The sequence below is a fragment of the Camelus dromedarius genome, chromosome X, assembly GCF_036321535.1.
Source record: "Camelus dromedarius isolate mCamDro1 chromosome X, mCamDro1.pat, whole genome shotgun sequence".
NCBI classification, from domain to species: Eukaryota; Metazoa; Chordata; class Mammalia; order Artiodactyla; family Camelidae; genus Camelus; species Camelus dromedarius.
In genome coordinates, this window is record NC_087472.1 from 3,954,491 (window position 1) to 3,973,545 (window position 19,055).

Consider the following 19,055-nt stretch of genomic DNA (forward strand, 5'->3'; position numbering starts at 1 on the left):
CTTTGTGGCATTACCTTCATGACACTGTCTAGAGGGAAGTTACCATTACAAGAGTATTTCAGTATTATTACATTTCATGCAAAGATACTTAGATTTTAAAAGCTTTTTTTTTTTAATTTGTAGGATCCGGAGACTCTGATGATTTCAGTCTGAAGGATGCAGTGAAAGCAACTTCCTCAGTAAAGCGTGAGTAGTAAATCAAAGTATTAAAAGCAAGTAATAGTGCTTAATATGCACTACCCACTCAGAATACCCATTCAAAGAAAGAAGTAGGTGGCCTGTATTTCACTTGATTAGATATAATATGGTTATTATAAAATGCATTATTGAAAAGAAAATCTGAATGTTTAAACTCCTTTGTTTCCTTTGTGGAGAATACCAAATATGTGTAATAACTGGAACGGGATTTTCTCCAGTTTAAGTCATAGCCCTTACTGCTGTGACACACCAGCAGTGGCCTCCAAGGACTATCTTTTTCTAGCTCATAAAAAGGTACTTTGAAGCAAATAAGGGATTTGTTTCTCTTTTTAGATCTTTTTATAATGGCTGTTCTTAAAATGGTGTCTATGTGTAATCTCTCAAATGCCGAGCTTTGTCATCTTGAAATGTTTTTGAGAGAAAAGTTTTAAACCATTATTTAAAAATATGCATTAATGCTTAGAAAGTAAAGCTGAGATTTCTTTTGATCCCTCCCCATCCTGCAACTGCTTAATTCATTTTGGGCTATTCTGGTTCCAATTTGTTTTCTCTGCTGTTATGTACATCTGTACACATAGATTGTTTGGTGTTTTTTTGTTTTTCATAACATGTGTAGGGCTTCTTCATTTAGTTATGTCTGTTATTTCACAACTTAAAAAAAATATAATGTGTATTGAATACCTGAGTGAATATATCTTGTCTATGTTAGCTTCCTTTGTATGGGCTGCTGTAACAAAGTACCACAAACTGGATGGCTTAAAACTATAGAAATTTATTCACTCACAGTTCTGGAGGCCAGAAGTCCAAAATCAAGGTGTTGGCAGGACCATGCTCCTACTTGAAGACCGTAGGGGAAGAATGCTTCCTTGCCTAAGCTAGCTTCTGGTGGCTCCAGATGTTCCTCAGCCTGCAGCTACATCACTCCAACGTCTGCCTCCATCTTCACATGGCCATCTCCTTCATCTGTGTGTCTTCTCTTCTTTGGTCTCTAATAAGGACACTTTGTTGGATTTAGGACCCACCTGGATAATCCTGAATAATTTCATCTCAAGATCTTTACTTCATTACATCTGCAAAGACCCTTTTTCCAAATAAGGTCACATTTCCCACATTCTGGATTTTAGGATTTGGCTATTTATTTGGGGGGGCCACCATTCAACCTACTACATTTAATATCTATATCTCATACACAAACCTGTGCTTCATAGAGCTGGCATTCCAGTGAAGTGGCTTTGGCCATGACCAGCGATGCAGCTTCTTACTGACAGACATGTGGTTTGATTCTCTTTTGCACAGTTGTAAGTGGGGGTCCAGTGAACACTCTTGTCTGTATCCTTTGTGCCCAAGTACAGTGAAGCTGTCAGGCCAAGGGGAATATGTAGTCTCTATTTTAACAGATTCTGGCAAATTGTTTCCAAAATCAATGTGCAACATATACTCCCACTCATACTGTTATAAGAGTACCTTTTTCCTGACCTGCACCATCACCAGATTTTACCAAAAACTTTTTACCAATATGATGGGAAAAAATCATCTATTTTTTGGCCATTTGCATTCTCTTTGGTGAATTATCTGTTCATATCATTTCCCCATTTTATGCCAAGTTGCTTGTCTTTTTTATTTTAATTTAAAAACATTTTTGGAAATGTAACTGATTTACAATGTTGTGTTAGTTCCTGGTGTACAGCATAGTGATTCCATTTTATCTATTTATCTATCTATCTATATAAACTATATATAACTGTATATATAGTTATATATTTTTTCTTTTTTATATTCTTTTCCATTATAGGTTATCACAAGATATTGAATATAGTTCTCTGTGCTATACAGTAGGACCTTATTGTTTATCTATTTTATATATATAGTAGTTTGTATCTACTAATCCCAAACTCCTAATTTATCTCTACCCACCTTCCCCTTTGGTAACCAGAAGTTTTTTTTCTGTGACTATAAGTCTGTTTCTGTTTTTTACATAAGTTTATTTGTGTCATCTTTTAAGATTCCACATATAAATGATATCATATGGTATTTGTCTTTCTCTTTCTGGTTTATTTTACTTAGTAGGATAATCTCTAGGTCCATCCATGTTGCTGCAAATGGCATTATTTTATTCCTTTTCATGGCTGAGTAGTATTCCATTGTATAAATATGCCACATCTTCTTTATCCAGTCATCTGTCCATGGACATTTAGGCTGCCTCCATGTTTGATTCTTGTAAGTAGTGCTGCTATGAACATTGGGGTGCATGTGTCTTTTCAAATTAGTTTCCTTCAGGTATATGCCCAGGAGTGGGATTGCTGGATCAGATGGTAAGTCTATTTTAACTTTTTTTAAGGAACCTCCACACTGTCCTCCATAGTGGCTGCACCAAATTATAATTACATTACCACCAACAGTATAGGAAGGCTCCCTTTTCTCCACACCCTCTTTACCATTTATTATTTGTAGACTTTTTAATGATGGCATTCTGACTAGTGTGAGGTCACACTTCATTGTAGTTTTGATTTGCATTTCTCTAATAATTAGTAATGTTTAGCATCTTTTCATGTACCTGTTGGCCATCTGCATGTCTTCTTTGGAGAAATGTCCATTTAGGTCTTCTACCCATTTTTTCATTGGTTTTTTTTTTTTTAATATTGACTTGTATGAGCTGTTTGTATATTTTGGAAATTAATCCCTTATTGGTCGCATTGGTTGCAAATACCTTTTCTCAGTCCATAGGTTGTCTTTTTATTTTGTTTATGGTTTCCTTTGCTGTGAAAAAGCTTATAAATTTAATTAGGTCCCATTTGTTTATTTTTGGTTTTATTTCTGTTGCCTTGGGAGACTGACCTAGGAGAACATTGCTACAATTGATGTCAGAAAATGTTTTGCCTGTGTTCTCTTGTAGGAGATTTATGGTGTCCCGTCTTATGTTTCAGCTTTTAAGCCATTTTGAATTTATTTTTGTGTATGGTGTGAGGGAATTTTCTACCTTCATTAATTTATGTGTGGCTGTCGAGTTTTCCCAACATTGTATATTCTTGCCTCATTCATCAAAGATTAATTGACTTTAGGTGTGTGGGTTTATTTCTAGGTTCTCTATTCTGTTCCATTGATCCTTATGTCTGCTTTTGTGTCAGTACCACACTGTTTTGGTTACTGTAGCTTTGTCGTATTGTCTGAAGTCTGAGAGGGTTATTCCTCCAGGTTGGTTCTTTTTTTTCAGTATTGCTTTGGCAATTCTGGGTCTTTTGTGATTCCATATACATTTTAGGATTATCTGTTCTAGTTCTGGGAAAAACATCCTGGGTAATTTGATAGAGATTGTGTTAAATCTATAGATTGGTATCAATAGTATGGCTATTTTAATATTAATTCTTCCAATCCAAGTTATTTGTCTTTTTAAAATGAATTTGTGAGATCTCTTTGATACTCAGAATTAAGAAAGGCAGGGGCTCTGGAGTTAGACTTCCTGTGTCTGAACTCTGTCTCTGCCCTTATTAACTGTCACCTTGGGCAAGTTAATTGAGTTCTTTGCACCTCAGTTTCCTCATCTGTTACATGAGGTTAATGATAACCTCCTAGGTTTATTATAGCAGTTAGATGAGGTGGCCCCTGTGAAGCATTTAGCAGAAAGTTTGGTACAAAATGAGTGCTTAGTAAGTGTCAGCTATTATTATTGTTCTTTGACTGATTTGATTGGAAAGACTTACTGTGGCTGGGTCTCTGAGGTAAGATGATTGCCTGATAGAGGCCTTTTTGATATTTATATCCCATTCTCAGTTGTGTGCCAGCCCATTTAATCTTTGTTAGCATCCATCAGCCAGTGTGTCTGGGACCCATAAGACCACCAGCGCATGGTGTCTTCGGTTGAGTGACATCTCTCAAGACCACATCACTCTGCCATCCTTTTTCTCTATCTTAGCTTGCATTTAATGCAGCTGAGGTTTCGAAGAGATAGGCCCATCCATCTCTCTTTGGCTCAGCTGTTTTTCTGGGGAAGAATATTCTCCTTTGTATATTGTACGTTTCTTGTTTCAAGTATCCCTGACACCTTGGTCAGGGTATTTGTACATGGCCTTTATTCTTCCATTCAACAATGTTTACTGAATGCTTGCTTGTTGCCAGGCACTAGTCCAGGTTCTGGGCATACCATGTGGACTAGGTCATTGCCCTCATGGAGCTATTTTCTCCACAAGGACGCAGATAGTACATAATATAATTCTGGATATTATTGAGTCCTCTGGAGCAAATACAATAGGGTGATGGGGCAGGGAGGGCCCAAAAAAGGAATGGCTATTTTAGATAAAGCAAGTAAAGGCCTCTCTAAGGGAAGGTGACATGCAAGAACAGGGAAAGAGCCTTCAAGGCCAAGGGCTTAGGTGTAAGAGCCCTGAGGCAGAAAAGAACTGGGTTGACTCTGGGGCCTGGAAGGTGGCCTGTGTGGCTAGAGTGTGGAGAATGCTGGAGAAAAGAACAGTTGGCCGGGGCTGGATCATATGGAGTCTTATAGGGCACAGTGACCGCTTTATTCTAAGGACAAGGGGGACTCCTGGAACATTTTTTTAAAAGCTTTATTTAGAAAAAATTCACATACCATCCAACTCAGCTATTTAAAATATACAATTTGGTGGTTTTTAGCATATTCACACAGTTGTGCAAGCATCACTACAGTCAATTTTAGAACATTTCCATCATCTCCAAAAGAAATCCTGTGCCCTTCATTTATTACTCTCTGATCCCCTGACTCTTCCCCTCCCCCCCAGCCCCTGGCAACCGATCTCTTTTCCAACCCTCTGGATTTCCCTATTCCAGACATGTAAATGGAGTCATAGAACACTTGGACGTAATGTTTGGCTGCTTTCACTTAGCATAACGTTTCCAAGGTTCATCATGTTGCTTTCAGAATTTTGTCCCTCCCTCTCCTCTTTCTTCACTCTCCCCTTCCCTCCATCTCTCCTCTTCTCTATCTCTTTTTTTCTTCCCCTCCAAACTCTCATCTCTCCCTTTTCCTATGTATAATCATCTCACAGGGGAACCTAGCTCTGCATTTGCCAACTAAAGCTTCTCATGAATGCCGTGGCACCATCATTGAGCCACACCTAGGGGATGCTGACCAGCTTCATTGACCATTTGGTTGTGGCACACATTCCAAAGATGCACTCCTGGCAGCGGTGCAGTGTTGCTGGCAGCATTTGCTGGGCATCAAAGAATTCTTTCTAAATTTGTCATTTGGAGAAAGGCTTCACAGAAACTGAAGCCTTTATTTTAGGAGCTCCCTGCTTTGATGAAGTTGACCTACTGTGCTAATTCCTTGATAAGTAGCTTGGCTTTTCTCATCTCAACTATGGATGATAATAAATCCCATTTAAAGGCTCATGACAAGAAAATCTGTAGTTAATAGTATCTTTAAAAGTCCACAGATCCAAGCTCATGTTCTACATCACGGCAGGCTCAGGCTCTGACGGAGCAACTGGTTCAGCAGACACATAAGGAGCATGCTGTCCTGAACTGGAACCTGCCGAACTTCAGAGAAACCCTAACCCTAACCCTCCATGAGGCTTCTCCAGAAACTGTGACTAGTAGGGCCGGACCCCACAAAGCTAGAATGATCGAGAAGGTGTGGTAGTGCCGTAAGGATAGACATGTAGATCAATAGAACGGAAATGAGGATCCAAAATAAACCCTTAACATCTATGTTGATTTTTTTTAAGCTGGAAAAACAAATATTTTTACACAAGAGCTGTATGAGTCATACGGATTTTAAGCTAATATTCCATAAGTGGCAATTGCTTTTCTGAAAGTTGCTCAAATAGTGGTTTCAGTAATGTAATTCCTCTTTCCTGCCTGTACAGATCACCATAATATAAGCTATACATAAAGAGCCTCATTTAGACAGGTAAGCTATACTTCTTCATTTTACAGATGTAGAGTCAAACGGAAATTATAGATACAAAATTATCTCTAGATTAAAAAAAAACATAATGATAGCAGGTTATCGCTTGTGGTTCTCTTGCCATAAAATGTGTCCATAGGTGTGGCCTTCACATTGTAATGTGCATTAGTGTCCCCAAAGCCTTCCCAAGGAGGGAAGAAGTATGATCGTTTTTAAGAAGAGGACTTTCCATATTCTCAACTTCTATGTGTCCTTTTACTAAAACTGAATTGCGGCAGCAGTTGTAGTGATGCTCTCTCCCTCTTTGTAAATAATTTATTGAAGTAAAATTCACAAAATATAAAATGAGCCATTTTAAAGTGAACAACTCAGTAACATTTAAGACATTCACAATCTTGTGCTACCACCACCTTTATCCAGTTCTAGAACATTTCCATTACTCCAGAGTAAAATCCCTCACCCATCAAGCAATTTCTCTTCATTTTCCTCTCCCCCCTAGCCCCAGACAGTCACCAATCTAATTTCCTTATCACTTGATTGATCTCTCCTAGATATTTCATATAAATAATGTCATATAATATGGGACCTTTTGTCTCTGGCTTCTTTCACATAGCATAATGTTTTGGAGGTACATCTACCTTATAGCATGTATCGTTGTTTCATACCTTTTTATGCCTGAGTAATATTCCATTGTACAGATAGGCCACATTTTATCTAATCATCAGTTGATGGACATTTGACTGTTTCCACCTTTTGGCTACTATGAATAATGCTGCTATGAACATGCATGTACATGTTCTTGTTTAAATACTTGTTTTTAATTCATTAGGGCACACACACACACACACACACACATATACATACCTGAGAGTGGATTCACAAGGTTATGTGGTCATTCTATATTTAACTTCTGGAGGAACTGCCAAACTATTTTCCACAGTGGCTGTACCATTTTACATTCCCACCAGCAATGTATGAGGATTTGAATTTCTCTACATCCTCGCCAAATTATTTTCCTTTTTTCTTTGCCCCCAAAGTTTTGTACCCTTGACTAACACCTCCACTGTTTCCCTCTCCCCTAAACCCTTAGTAACCATCATTCTACTCTCTATGAATTTAATTATTTTAGATTTCACATAAAAGTGGGATCATGTAGTATATGTCTTTTTGTGTCTTCCTTATTTCATTTAGCATAATGTCCTCCAAGTCCATCCATGTTGTCCCAAAGGGAAGGATTTTCTTTAGGGCTTGCATGTATATACCACATTTTCATTATTCATTCATCCATCAGTGGACACTTGGGTTGTTGCCATATTGTGACTATTGAGAATAATCCTGCAATGAACTTGGACATGTAGATACCTGTTTGAGTTCCTGATTTCATTTCATTTGGAGATATACCCAGAAGTAGGATTGTTAGATTAAATACTTCTATTGTTCTTTTGGGGGGGGAACCTCCATACTGTTTTCCATAGTGACTGCACCATTTTACATTCCCACTGACAATGTGCAAGGGATCCCTTTCTCCACATCCTCACCAGCACATTTGTTTTTTTTTGATAGTAGGCATCCTAACAGGTGTGAGATGATGCCTAATTGTGGTTTTGATTTGCATTTCCCTGATGATGAGTGATGTTGAGGATGTTGTTGTGTACTTGTTGGTCGTATTCGTTTTCTTTGGCAAAATGTTTAGGTCCTTTGCCCATTTTTAAAATTGAAGTATAGTTGATGTACAATATTATGTAAGTTACAGGTGTACAATATACTGATTCACAATTTTTAAAGGTTATATTTAAATTTATAGTTATTATAGAATATTGGCTGCAGTCCCTTTGCAGTACAATACATCCTTGTAGCTTATTTTGTACATAGTAGTTTGCACCTCTTAATCCCCTACTCCTATATTGCCCCTGCCCCCTTGCCTCTCCCCACTGGTAACTACTAGTTTGTTCTCTATAAGTCTGGTTTTTTTTAATATTCATTAGTTTCTTGTATTTTTTAGATACCAAATGTAAGTGATTTCATACAGTATTTGTCTTTCTCTGACTTAATTCACTTAGCGTAATACTCTCCAAGTCCATTCATGTTGTTGCAAATGGCAAAATTTATTCTATTTTACGGCTGAGTAGTATTCCATTGTGTGTGTGTGTGTGTGTGTATGTGTATGTATATGTATGTGTGTGTATATATATATATATCCCCCACATCTTCCTTATCCATTCATCTGTTGATGGTCACTTGGATTGCTTCCATGTTTTGGCAATTGTAAATAATGCTGCTATGAACATTGGGGTGCATGTGTCTTTGCAAATTAGTGTTTTTGTTTTTTCAGATATATACCCAGGAGTGGAATTGTTGGCTCATATGGTAGTTCTATTTTTAGCTTTTTAAGAAGCCTCCATTACTGTCTTCCCCAGTACGTGTACCAATTTACATTCCCACCAACGGTGTACTAGGGTTCCCTTTTCTCTACATCCTTGCCAACATTTGTTATTTGTGTTCTTTTTGATGATAGCCATTTGGACAGATGTGAGGTGATATCTCATTGTGGTTTTGATGAGCATTTTCTTGATGATTAGTGATGTTCAGCATCTTTTCATGTACCTGTTGGCCATCTGCATTCCTCTTTGGAAAAATGTCTGTTCAGTTCTTCTGCCCATTTTTTAAATTAGGTTGTTTGTTTTTTTGATGTTGAGTTGTATGAGCTGTTCATATATGTTGGATAGTAATCCCTTATCACTCATATATTTTTTCCCATTCAGTAGGTTGTATTTTCATTTTGTTGATGGTTTCCTTTACTACAACATAAGTTTTCATATGTTATGTTTTTATTTCCATTCATCTCAATATATTTTATAATTTCCCTTCTGATTTCTTCTTTGACCCATTGGTTATTGGGAGTGTGTTGTTTAATTTTCATATAATTGGGAATTTTCCAGGTGCCCTTCTGTTAATGATCTCTGTTTTCATTCCATTGTGGTTGGAGAACACAATTTGTATGATTTCAAGCTTTTAATATATATTGAGATATTTTTTGTAGCCTAGCATGTGGTCTGTCTTGGAGAATGTTCCATGTGCAGTTGAGTAGAATGTGTTTCCTGTTTTGAGGGGATACATTCTATAGATGTCTGGTAGATCTAGTTGGTTTATAGTGTTGAAATCTTATATTCCCTTTTTGTTTTTCTAACTGTTCTATCTATGTTTGAAAGGATCATATTGAGATCTCAAACTATTATTGTTGAATTGTCTGTCTTTCCCTTCAATTTTGTCATGTTTTCCTTCATGTATTTTGGACCTCTGTTTTTAGGGGCACATATGTTTAAAACGTTATATCTTCCTTTTGGGTTTATCCTTTCATCATTATGTCAGTCTTTGACTATTGTAACAATTTTTGTCTTAAAGTCTATTTCAGTAGTATAGCTCTTCCAGCTCTCTTATGGTTGCTATTCTCATAGTATACCTTTATCCATCCTTTTACTTTCAACCAATTTCTGTTTTTGCTCTTTTTTTCTGATTAATTATTGAGTGATTGCTGCATATAAAGTTAGACCTGTTTCATCTCTGCCTTTCCCATTACTTAAATTTTGTCTCCTTCTACTAGCTCCAATTGTAGGAACAGTTACAGCATAACCTTTTTCTGGCTTCATTATTTTTATTTTTATTTTTTTAACAGCATAGTCTTGATGGAAAAGTCATGCATGGCATGGCATGTAATTGATGTGCTAGAATTCCAGAATTTTAAAGGAATATGGTTGAACCCATAGACCTAATATTACAGCAGTAACTACATTTATATAACATATTTTGTTGGTATTGTAACCACTTTTACTTTATAAGACACTTCCATATTCTACTGGGAACATACATCAGGTCATCCCTGGGCGATAGTATCTGTGATTATGGCGCCAGGTTGAGAGTGGTGGAAACCAAAGCGCAGAGCTTTCAGGGGTTGTGGAACTTTCAGGGGTTGTGCTCAAGCTCTGGAGCTCCTTTAACCGTGGTCATCTGAAGATCTGGGCTCAAGTCCCAGCTCCACTCATCACCAGGTCAAAGGTGGGGTCACATCCACTTCACCATCCATCCTCTGAAGAAACGTGAGCAGAACTCGACTCATCTAAACCTTCTTGTATATCTTTGTCATCCTCAGAGTGGTTCTTCAGAGGCCTTAAAAGAGGTCTCAAGGACCAAGACAGGGGTGCTCTACTTGTGCTGTGACTTCCCTGAGCCCTGCAGTGGCTGCTATATTTTGTTACTAAATGTGCCCCCTTCCCCCTTTTAGAGCGATGGGACCATGTCACCACCACAACCAGAAGACCGGGAGTGACCAGAGCTCCAGCGAAGCCTGCAGGTAACACGGCTGTTTTGAGGAGGGCACTAGGGAAGGATCCTGTGGAGCTCCCTCTGAGGTAGCATCTAGTTGAACTACCCATAGTGTTAAGCCCTGTGTGTGCATTACCAACGGAGACCTTCATCTCAACATGGGGCTTCAGTTAATAGAGCGTATACCTGGCCAATTGGTATAATTTCTGTGTTTTTTAATGAAGTGTCCCACTTAGGAAAATTTCAAGATTAAAATACATTTGGATTTCCTCCCCTTTTCAACTAATTGGCAATCTAAAATAGGGGAAGACAGAACTGTTTAAGTTGTCTGAAGCCCATCACATACTTCCTTTAGGCAGATGGAGCGTTTTGGAGTGGCATTTGTTTTACAGTGTCATCTTTCAGTAAAGGATTTTGAAACTTGTTGCTTCTTTGGGATTCTTTCCTGGAGCTGTTTTAACCTTTCTCCAGATGGGCCATTTTAGTGTTCAGATGTCATCACTGCTGTAAAGAGAAAGCTAGTGTTGGGGTGGGGGACGCAGTCATTGCTCCCATCTGGCAACTTGTTACTGGTACTTAAGGTGCATGCTACCATGTTCCTTGAAGTAGATGGCTACCTTTCTTCTGAAGAGACAGTCGTGACCCAAGAGTTAATGCTGCTTTATGATTTGTCCCGTGTCTTCACATTTGCAGCCTCTAAGTCGTGCGTTGTGATCACACAACCTCCCTCTTGATTGTCCAGTTTATGGACTCTATGCAGCTGGTTTTGAATCTTGGGTTAACACCTATAATTGGTGTGTATACTGTTAAAGCCATCTGACCGCTGGCTGAAGCAAAGCATGTATGGGAGTATAAATTAGTTGAGTGCGGGAGGAGGAGGTAAGTTAGAGGAGGAGGTTGAGTGCACAGGCCAGAACTGTAGCTCCTGGTTAGGGCGTAGCTCATTAACTCCCACAGCCCACAGAGCCACTCCTGGCCTGCCAGAGTTTGGGGCATGTCGAGGCCCAGGAGAAACCTGCTACAGTGGTTCTCAAACTTTTGGTGTCAGAACTCCTCAAATTATTGAGGATCCTCTATTGAGATGTGTCACATCCATCAATATTTATCATCCTTGAACTTAAAACTGAAAAAACTTTAAATATTTTTATTTATTCATTTAAAATGAACAATTATAAAACCACATCAGTTAACATAAATAGCATATTTTTGTGATAAGTAACTGTGTTTCATAAGACCAAACAGAATTTAGTGGGAAGATTTTTTTGTGTGTATTTTTGAAAATTTCTGTGATCTCTGTCTTAGTGGAAGAGTTGGCCTCTCATGTCTGCTTCTAGATTCAATTCTTGTGATGTATTGTTACGGTTGAAGTATCTGAAGGAAATCTGGCCTCACATAGATATGCAGCTCAAAAAGGGAGGACTATACCAATAGACATTTCATGTAATTGTGGACATTCTTCTTTGACAGGACACCAAAAGCTCAACCAGGGGTTGTTCCGTACAGGTGAAATGCAGTGTGGAACCGTATTAATGAACTTTCCATCCTCGACCCCACTGAACCCCCAGGGACTCTCTTATCCTTTGAGTGGATCTTTTACTCAGTGATGGTCTGGGGGCATCATGCACTGGTCACTGGGAACATGTCGGTGCCCTGACTTCCGTATATGCCTTTCCGTGTTGATACATTTCATTCTACATCAAAACATCTCATTTGTTACTATCACCAACCATCTCATTGGAAAAAGTCTTGGATGACTGGGAAGCTGTCAAGTTCACAGTAGTGGTTTTTCACAATTCTTGATGTTGCTTGAAATCTTATATTTTATCATTGGCAACAACAAAAAATACTGTCGGTTGTTTTCCTCGAAGTGCTGGGCTCCCTTCGTTCATTTACAAGGAAATGTCTGCCAGATTCAAGTCAGCATAACCAGAGTTAGTCTGTCATTCAATCTTTCAAGGAAGAACCTTGTGTGAGAAAAGGTCAGGGATCCCACTGTCTAGCAGCTAGCGCTGCTTACAACTGACACACAGTCACACAAGTGCTTTTCCGTGTGTCAGCCTCTGTATTTTGATGGGACACTGAAGTACTTTAAACGTACTTGCTGTTTTATCAGACTATTTAAAGGCCAAAGTTGAAAAAAATTAATAATTTTTGGCTTGTTTTAGTTGTCCAGTGCTGCCTGACATTACCACAACCTTGGTGGTTTAAAACAATTTTCAATGATTTTCTATGTTTCCCTATGCTGCTGCAGTCTAGGCATTGAGATGTCAAACCGTTTTTGACAAAATGACCTTGATTCTCAAGTTTCTCTTTGCCTAACTTTTAAAAATTTAATCTTTTATTTTAACTCATGACAGATTTACGTGTAGTTGTAAGAAATACTACAGAAAGATTCCTTATCCCCGCCACCCAGTTTTCCCCCATGGTAACATGTTGCGGGTTATACTACAATATCACAGACATTTGTTTTTGTTTTTTTTTTTTAAATAAAAAAACTTCATATGTACTTTTAAAAATGTTTTTATTGAGGCAACATTGGTTTCTAACATTATATGTTTCATGTGTATAATCTTGTATTTCTACTTCTGTGTACACAACATCGTGCTCACCACCAGAAACTGAATTTCCACCCATCACCCTACAGTAGATCCTTTACCCATTTCACCCTCCCCCCCTCGCCTCTGGGAACTACTACTCTGTTCTCTGTATCTATGTGTTTGTTTTTATTTGTCACAGCCATTTTATTCATATTTCCAAGTTCTGTTTGTACTCATTTCTGTGTGTGTGTTTAGTTTTATGCAATTTTATCCCACATGCACGTTTGTGTAATTGCCATGACAGTCAGGCACAGAAAAGTTCCATCACCATAAATATTGTTGTTCGGTGGGATATTTACATGTCACTTAGAACCTGATGGTTGGTTGTGTTTGCCAGTTATACATTGTTCCAAGGTGTCAAATGTTGTCAAATACATGAGCCTTAGTTGTTCATAGCATTTCCCTATTGTTCTTTTAATAGGTGCAGAATCTATAATGATAGCCCCTGTTCCATTCCTTATATTCATGTTTTGTCCTTTCTCGAATTATATTCGTTAGTAAGGCTAGATACAGATGTGTCTATTTTATTGACTTTTTCAAAGAACAAGCTTTGTTTTTGTTGATCTATATTTCTTATTTTCAATTTCATTGATTTCTGCTCTATATTATTTCCTTCTGTCCACTTGCTTTGGGTTTATTTTTGTTTTCTAGTATCTTGAGTTAGGAACTTGGATTATTGATTTGAGACCGTTGTCTCTAACTTAAACATAGTTTTAGTGCTATAAACTTCCCTTTCAGCACTACTTTAGCTGCATCTCACATATTTTGATATGTTGTATTTTCATTTTCATTAGTGCTATTTATTCTTAAAATTTCCTTTTGAGACTTTCTCATTGACCCTTGTTTTATCTAGCAGTGTTTTGTTTATTTCCAAGTGTTTAGAGATTTTCTTGTTTTCTCTTGTTTGTTTCTAGTTAGATTCCATTATGGTCAGAGATAACACTTTATAATTTCAATACTTTAAAATTTGTTGAGGTTTATTTTCTGATTCAGGATGTGATCTATTGGTGAATATTCCATGGATGCTTAAACAATTATTGTGCTGTGATTTGGTAGTATCATGCCAATCACATCCTGTTAGTTGATTGTGTTGTTCAGTTCTTCTGTATCCTTGCTGGTTTTCATTCTAGTAGTTCTGTCAGTTGCTGAGAGTAGAGTATTGAAGTCCCCAACTATAAATTGTGGATTTGTTTATTTCTTCTTTTATCTTAATGTGTTTTGAGACTCTGTTGCTTGGTACATACACATTTAGGATTGTTCTGTGTTCTTGGTGAATTGATCCTTTATCGTTATGTGACATCTCCCTTTATTGCTAGTGAGAACTATCAGGTCATGTCTTACTATGTTTTTTTACACTTTCCGAAAGATTCACACTTATAATTCTTTAATCTATAGACAACCCCAAGGCTCTATCCAAAAAAAGATAGGTAATGTATTGTAAATTACCTGGGTAGTTTAAAGATTACATTATTGGTCTGTAAAACTCATTGAGGCTTTTTCCCCAGAAACATTGCTGTTTCTATTCTAAGTGTTTGCTGTGTACAGCACTGTCTATGCCTTTTCCTCCCTTAAATTTCCTTTCCTTCTGCTACCTCCAAATGGAGGAAGAATTATGGCAGTCTCGAAGGTCAAGAAAAATTGTTGGAAAACTCATGCATGGCATGGTCCCTGCAGTGGCTGCTATATTTTGTTACTAAATGTGCCCCCCTTCCCGCTTTTAGAGAGATGGAACCATATCACCACCACAACCAAAAGACTGGGAGCGACCAGAGCTCCAGCGAAGACTGCAGATAAAATGGCTTCTCTGAGAAGGGGCACTAAAGGAAAGGCCATGTGGAGCTCTCTGGGGGGCAGTGTCCACATGAACTTACCTGTAATTTAACCAATTGACTTTCTCTTTTATATTTTGGGGTCCCCTGAAGCAGATGATTTTAACTTGGCTGATGCCTTGGATGATCGAAATGACCAAGATGGTGGCCACAGGAAACCGAGTGCGGGAGGAGGAGGTAAGTCGGAGCTGGTTGAGCACAGTCATTAACTCCCACAGCCCACAGAGCTACTCCTGGCCTGGCAGCGCTGGGGACACTTTAAGGCCCAGGAGGAACTCACGACGGTGGTTCTCAAACTGTTTGGTTTCAGGACTCCCCAGATTATTGAGAATCCTCTATTTAGATGTGTCACATCCATCAATATTTATCATCTTTGAACTTAAAACTAAAAAAAATTAATTTAAAATGAACAACAGTAAACTCATACATGTTAACATAAATAGCACATTTTATGGGAAATAACTATGGCAAGATAAAAAGAAATTCAGTGAAAAAAGTAGCATTGTTGTGCATTTTTGCAAATTTCTGTTACATCTGTCTTAGTGAAAGAGCAAAACTCTCACGTCTGCTTCTGACATGTTACAACTGGTGCATATGAAGGAAATCTGGCCTCATACAGATATGCAGTTGAAAAGGGGAAGAAAATGTAAATAGACTTTTCATAGCATTGATTCATACCATTTTTCTTTGCTAAGACACCCAAACTCGACCAGTGGTTGTTTCTTATAGATTAAATGCAGTGTAGAATGTGAAATCACATCAGTGAATTTTTCATACTTGATTTCATTAAACCCCACAGGGACTCTCTTATACTTTTGATGGGACTTTTGCCCATTCATAGTTTTGTGCATTGGTAATTGGGAAAATATTGAGGTTCTGAGGCCTTTTGAAATTCCAGATAATGCTGTGTTTCAGTACACAGTACCCAAAAGTCACCACCCATCTCATTAGAAGAAGTTTTTAAGTATTGGGAAGCTGTTACGTAGTACTTGTTGCCAATCATAATATTTGAAACAAAAATGTTTGGAAAAATCTATATCTACCACTGTGAGCTTAACAGCTCCCCAATACTTAAAAGACAGTTTCTAATGAGAAAACATCTGCCAGATATTCAAGCCACCAAAACCATAGTTTGCCCATCATTATTTCTTTCTAGTAAGAGTGACCTTCCATGACAGAAAGCAGCTAATACAACTCAGAGCTGAAACAGTCACACAAGTGCTTTTGTTCTGGTTTGTGTGTGTGTGTGTGTGTGTGTATGTGTTTTGGTGGGGGGAGGTAATTAGGTTTCTTTCTTTATTTTAATGGAGGTACCAGCGATTGAACCCAGGGACCTCATGCATGCTAAGCACTCACTCTACCACTGAGCTACACCCTCCCCCCTTTACACACGCTTTTTTCAGTCAACTATAGTACCTCGGAGTGGAACAGAAATGCTTCCCATTTCATCACACAGAGTGTTAGAAGATTTGGCCTCGGTGGTAGAGCTATAATAAAATTAATTTTTCTGTTTCCTTGTGTCAGTTTTCAATTGCTATGTAACATTATCACAAACGTAGTGAGTGAAGACAACATACATTTGTTACCTCCCAGTCTCCTTTGGTGAGGAGTTGAGGAACAGCTAAGCTTAGTTTTCTCTTCAGGGCCGCATCCAGCTGCAGTCAAGGTGTCACCCAGGTCCGGAGTCTCATCTGAGGTTGGGTTGTCCTCCAGGCTCATGCGGTGGTTGGCAGAATACCATCTCCTTGCAGTTGGAGAACTAATGGCTTCTTGCTTCTTTAAGGCCAGCAGGAGAAAAACAGAAGTGGAGGGGAGGGGGAGAAGAAGGTTAACTGTTTTTTCTAGAGTTTGAGCTCAGGAAGGCCTCAACCCTTGATTAAATTCAGGGCCACCCAGGAAAATCTCCCTTGTGATTAATGCCAAGTCAAACTTGGCATTACATCTGCAAAGCCCCTTCCCCTTGGCATATAGTGTGACTTACTCACAGGGTGATAGCCATCCTCTTCATGGTCCCACTCACACTCAAAGTGATGGGATGTTAGAGTGTGTACGCTGGTGGACGGGAATCTTGGGAGCCCCTTGAGAGTTTTGCCTACTGCATCCATCAAGGACACTCCTAAGCGGCAGTCGTTTTCTGGGGATGTTGGACAACATTAACAAATCTCTTGTCACTGAGAAATGTTTTTTGGTACTGAGATGTGTGTTTTGTTTTCTCCAGGTTTTTCAGACAAGGACCTTGAAGACATATTAGGGGGTGGTGAATACAAACCTGACAAGGGTAAAGGTAGGAGCACTGATTTGTTCAAACACCTTTTTCTTGTTAAAGACATGATTACACAGCTCCCAGGTTGATTGAGCTGTTCTTACTCAGCCTCTGGGAAATAAAAGATAGTTCCTAGACACCCCTGCTTGCACTTTGGGGCTCACTTGGAATGATGTGGTCTGTGCAGCTTAAGCAGGGGGGTTTATAAGCCAACGTGGAAAAGCCACCCATTTCCCTTAATGTTCCCTAAGCCAGGGTTGGGGAATGTGTCCATACAAGGAGAGGCTGGTGAGGCAGTCCCAGTTACAGTAACTGAAGGTCAGGAGACTCATTGGGAACAGCCTACCCAACCTGGGAAGCCTGTTGCTCTCAGAATAGGGGGAGCAAAATTCATCAGGACAAGAATTATTTTAAGAGATCCATAGCAAGTCAGATATCTTTAAAAATATCATTTTATTTTGAAGTTTGTTAAAAAAAATTGTTCAGGAGAATTCCTGTGTGCCCTTCATCCAGCTTCCCCTGATGTCTTAACATAACTATAGTTACATTGTGAAAACCAGGAAACTGACACTGGTACATTATTGTTACTAATTAATGTGCAGACCTTATGCAGATTTCATCAGATGTTGTGTATACTTTGTGTGTGTGTGTGTGTGTGTGTGTGTGTGTATACACATGCACACATGGGTTGATGAAATTTTATCACATGTGTAGATTTGAGTAACCACAACCCCATTTGGGATGCAGAATGCACAACAGTCCCATCACCACAGAGAAACACCCTCATGTTAACCCTTCATAGTCACCCCCTCCCCCGAGGCCAGATAGTCTTAGTACCCCCCAAACAACCAAAGATTTAAATCTATTTTATTTTCATATGTTCTCAAGATCTGATCCTGGTATGGAGACGACATTAGCCAGACTTGATATGGCAAAATGAGCTAGGGTTGTAATTTGTGATCGCTACTTATGGTTGCAACCTGTTCTGATGGTATGTTGTGATTATAACTTAGAGTTCCAGTAATAAGTTTTTATAGGTAAATATTGTGATGATAACCTGTTGTGATGCTGAGTTGTGAGGGTAGCATTTTGTGGCAATACCCTATTGTGGTTATGCCTTGTGGTTGTGAGTGTAACAATTTAGGAGTGTAACATGTCATGGGTGTATCTGGTGGAACCCTGCTACACTCCCCACATTCTAGACTGTGGCACTAGTGTTTGCTCCTTTCTTGTATGAACTGTGTGCCTTTCTCATGGAAACAGTGTTGTCTCCTGATTAAAGGATCCTGTAGTCAAATTTGTCCTTCACAACACCTTTCCAAACTGTCATTTTGAGTAAAAAGCTCTAAAAACCTCTAACTGAAACTCACAGGTGTCAGGAGAACATGGAACATTTAAAGGGCAAACCCAGCAAATTAGCCAATTACTCCAGGATGACAAATTGTATCTCCAGATGGTGAGATGAGAGCGGTAGTAGGGTGTGTAAGCACGCACACGAGTGAACATCTCAGTGACATGTCGAGGGGTTTCCTTATTAAAAGTACCTGTTTTAACAAGGAAGGAGTGTTAGGAAATTCTTTAATTAGGCTCATATTTGAACTTCTTTTGTAAGGAATAATCAATTGTTACCTTAAGTTATACCGTCTGTCATGACAAGTGTCAGGAAAAGAAAATAGAGGCTCGGCCAAAAATACAAGTAGGGCTATACTTCAGTTAAAAAAAAAACTGAAACATGGTTAGGATAAGCACGTGATGAAATTCTCAGACACTGTCCTCTATGCAAACATGCTAATGCCATGTATGAAGTTAAAACATCACCTTTAAATGAATGATGATCTTTAGCATAAAAACCATCCTAATTAATGCATTGGCTAATCTTGGGTGTTAGGCACATAGACTCAGTTCTAGTTTTGGAGTCTATTTCTGAAATAATATGTTATCTATTGTATATTTTTTCCAAGAAAACA

The 19,055-nt window shown here is 38.6% G+C and overlaps 1 protein-coding gene across 3 annotated transcripts in view; it reads left to right on the forward strand.

The window, feature by feature from the left end:
- CD99L2 (CD99 molecule like 2) overlaps positions 1-19,055 on the forward strand; it is a 94,816-nt gene that overhangs the window by 53,500 nt on the left and 22,261 nt on the right. For 2 of the 3 annotated variants that reach the window (XM_031446216.2, XM_064483308.1), the window contains exons 2-5: positions 124-186; positions 10,359-10,427; positions 14,919-15,002; positions 17,044-17,109. In XM_031446216.2, coding sequence (XP_031302076.2) covers positions 124-186; positions 10,359-10,427; positions 14,919-15,002; positions 17,044-17,109 — 282 coding nt within the window. The remainder of the gene's footprint in view (positions 1-123; positions 187-10,358; positions 10,428-14,918; positions 15,003-17,043; positions 17,110-19,055) is intronic. The other variant, XM_064483307.1, reaches the window with a different exon arrangement.